The 4,151-nt window shown below is 25.4% G+C and overlaps 1 protein-coding gene across 1 annotated transcript; it reads right to left on the reverse strand.

Moving 5' to 3' along the window:
• Positions 1 to 2,757: 2,757 nt before the first annotated feature.
• Positions 2,758 to 3,120, reverse strand: LOC101512856 (cysteine proteinase inhibitor 6-like). Its single transcript, XM_004503022.1, has one exon. The coding sequence runs from the start codon at positions 3,118 to 3,120 to the stop codon at positions 2,758 to 2,760; it is 363 nt and encodes a 120-aa protein (XP_004503079.1).
• Positions 3,121 to 4,151: the final 1,031 nt, after the last annotated feature.

Genomic DNA, 4,151 nt, shown 5'->3' on the forward strand with positions numbered 1-4,151 from the left:
TACAAGAAAGGAATATATATATATATATATATATATATATATATATATATGGAAATAAAAATAATTACCATAAATAGGCTCATTATGTCTCATCAATTTACAATGTCAAATCAAAGAACAGTTTAAAAACCAAATCAATTACAAATTTAAAAATTAAGCCAAATCAAATTACAATAAAAATTAAGCCAAACCAAATCAAACTAAGCCAGCTGCTCCAGCCTGTTTGGTCTGTGTTTTGTTCTCTACTGTTGCTTGCTATTGCTCACTGTCAAGCCTTGTTCTGTTGATGATGACTGTTATTGATTCACAAGTCTTGCTCACTGATACATTTATACCTGTTGTAACTAATTAGAGAAATAAAAATATAATTTTTATAAGTCAGTCATTGTACACATTATACATAGCAAAGAGACAAACTTTTGAGTTTTAAAAAATAAACTAAAACAGAAATTAAAGCTGCAAATAAAAAGCTCAGCAAATGAACAGATAAAAACAAACATAAGTTAAAACCATGAAGGCATCAAATGTGTAGAAAAAACTCAGATGATGAGCAAAAGAAAAAAAGCATCAAACAAGTATCTGAAAAGCTCAAACAGGGGCACAGACAAAGAAAACAACTAAACAAATAAGAAAAATACTAAAACAGGAAAAAAAAAAAAAAAAAAGAATTCTATTTTTATAGAGAATAAATTTAAAAAAGGTCATAATTTTATATCGACTAAAAATATATTTAATTCTAATTTAAATGCTTCCATTTTATTTGTCGTGTACATCAACAACGTGTTCTAATCAGAATTGTTTGTTACTTTAGAATTGTTTGGGCTTTAACAAAAAGTAAGGTAAATATGTTTATGCAAATTCAGCTCATTTAGAGTTAGTTTTAAAAAACATTACTTCATAACTAAATATCAATATCATACAAAAAAAAAAAACACAAATAAATATTTATTTAAAGATTAATTAGATGCGACATCTTTTTAATCTTTGATTTGTTATGACACAAGTGGTACAACTTGATAGTTTTAATACTCTTTTTTTTATTTTATTTTATTTACTTATTACTTTTTTAAATAAATTAGTATAAAAAAGACTTATAAATATATTTAATTAGATGTGTTATTATTATTTCTTTTATCTTTGAGTTATTATGACACAAGTTGCGACAACTTGGCGGTTCTAAATCTCATATGCATATATAAATTAATAAATTAAAACTCATAAACAAATTAATAAATTAAAATTATTATTAAAAGTTAACTAAAAATGATATTTTGTTTTAAACCATGAGTAGCATAATATAATTTATAATTCTAAAACTTATTTTTATAAATAAGTAAATATAAAATCAAATTTTTAAATTTGATTAATTACATGTGATGTTTTTTTAATCTTTGAGTTGTTGACACATAAGTTGTACTAATTGGTGGTTTTAAAACTCAATTTTAAAATAAAAAATAATATAAAACATTCTTAAATGTATTAACTAGATGAGATTTTTTTTATTATATGTTTTTGATACACGAGTTGTACAGCTTGATAGTCCTAAAACTCGCATAAAAAAAATAATTTTAGTTCATTTTCTTTTCTCGTCAATTTTTTAAAAAATATAACAAAACCAATTTTCTTTATAAAAAATGAATCAACATATCGGCATTTTCTATCCAAGAACTAAGTAGCTTTGATTTTTCCAACGCACCGGAAGATATGTAGAAGCAAGATCACATTCTTGTCAAGCACATTAATAAATTTTTTTTTTTTTTTTGTCCTTTATTTGTTAAGCACACATTTATTCCAAAATGATATTTAAAAAAATAATACTAATTGTTATTCATATTTAATAATAAGGAGAAATAAATATATTTAAGTTAATATTAATCTTGCACAATTAATCGTAGGTAACCGTTGTTTTAACGGATGTCGTAGGGTGCTAATACTTTCCTTAAGCATAATCGACTCTCGTATTCAAATTTTGGTTTCAAATATCATTCTTTTCTATTTTTAAGGGTTTCCCAATATTTTCCCTCAATATTTTCCCTATTTTAAAATAAATTTAGGTGGCGACTCCATTGAATTCGAGAAACACTCGAATTATTAGACTGCGACAGTGTGAACTCGCCAAAAACTGAATTTTAGTTAACTACACGCTAGCGAACAAAGAAATGACGAAACGAACGTATTTGGCTACTATTGGATATTATTTTATCTCGTTTCAAAGACACTAGCAAAACTCATACCAATATAATGTGAATCGAAAACTTATATTTTTCACATCTATAAACAAAATACTTGGAGTTTAAATTGAAACACTTTAATCTCAATCTCAATTTTCATAAAAATGAAAAATATTTATTCGTAAAAGATGTCGCTTTGTCAATATTAGTCTTTGCAATTATTCATAAGTACTAACTTAATTGACAAATGTCAATATTATTAAGTTGGACGTCTTGTTCCGAATTCAACTCTATCACCTCACTATTATATGAGTTAATTATGATAGAATTTACTATTCTTTTGTGTGTATGCAATTATTATTGTGATCGTGATGTTGTTTGATTTGGTGATTCGGCATATACTTAATTTACATCCTAAAAACAAAATTTTGATATAGGGATTCATTTATAGGATAAAGTAATCAATTTACTCAATGAATGACTAAACATTTATTTTATTCATGAATACCAAATTGAGATCCAATTTGTATATTAAACACAAACATTTATTGGTATAATTAGAAGCCATAGAAGATTATTGAATTATTTAATGAACATAAGTTTCAAAGGCAACAAGCTTAATGGAGTGATTTGATTCATTCTCATTTACGAGTGCATCATATTGGTTTGAAATTCCGGAAGCGTTGGTGGCAGAAAAGATGAGGTAGAATTGGTGGACGTCATCTGGAAAATAATATTCAGCTTTGAGGATTTTCTCGAACTTCAACTGATCCTTACCAGTTTGCTTTACATGCTCGACAACGGCGAAATTTCCCAAATCGGCCAATTTTGGGTTGTTCACGTCTTTGATAGGTAAGAAAACGCTTGGCAAAATTATATTCGCTGTTGCTGTAGATGCCAACAAAACAACCATTAGAACACCAAGGGATTGGATTTGAACCTTCATCATTCTTCTATTGTTAACTGTTATCTTTTCAAACTGTGCTACTGTGAGTTAGCCTCACTCAATTATCTTCTTATATATACACTCACATGTAATAAAATATATATAAAATTTTGATAAAATACTTTTATGACTCGTTTTTATTTTTATATATTTTTGGAGGGAAACTGTGTATATATATTATAAAGTAGTTATCCAAGTTTATAATATCATTATTTTTAGCTATTAGAAAATAAATCAGTCAAACTAATACTGTGTATATATATTAGTGTTTCTAAGTGACTTTTTCAAAAAATTACATTATATATTCCTAAATACCCATCCATAAAATATGTTAGAATTAGAAATTTGTTGGTGTGACTTTGACTTTCAACTAAAATGTTTCAACCTAATATGTAAAAAAAAAAAAACAAAGAGAACTGAGACCATTAATATTGATAAAAATAAAATAAAATACATTCTTTTTTTTTTTTTTTTTTTTATCGTTAAAATTTAGGATAAGAGTAAGAGGCCTCTATTGAAGGGTTAGAACACTTTATGACTTAAAAAACACTAACAAAAAAAATTTACTCTTAGAGCATCTCCAACAATAAACTCAACATGAATTCATTAAATAAAGCACATTGTACCATATATTTTGAAACAATTCATTCATTTTTTACGGCAACATAAACTCAATATGAATTCATTAAATAAGACAAATTTTGCCATATATCTTAAAACAACTCATTCATTATTTTATGGCAGCCGTGAACTCTACTCATTAAATAGGTCCGACAACTTTAATTTATATATTAATATTATTTATATTTAGTTTTAGGCTAAATTACATATGTGGTCCTTTAACTTAATTTCAGGTAACGTTTTAGTCCTTTATCTTTTTTTTTCTTCCCGATTTAGTCCTTTATTCCTAACAATATCAAATAAAGTATGAACATATGAGTTTATTTGAAGATTTGAGTTACGAATTTAATGAAATTTGTATTATATTGAAAAATATAATTAATTTTATGAGTTTTGATTGAATTTTTTTTTTT

Source organism: Cicer arietinum, chromosome 2, assembly GCF_000331145.2.
Source record: "Cicer arietinum cultivar CDC Frontier isolate Library 1 chromosome 2, Cicar.CDCFrontier_v2.0, whole genome shotgun sequence".
NCBI classification, from domain to species: domain Eukaryota; kingdom Viridiplantae; phylum Streptophyta; class Magnoliopsida; order Fabales; family Fabaceae; genus Cicer; species Cicer arietinum.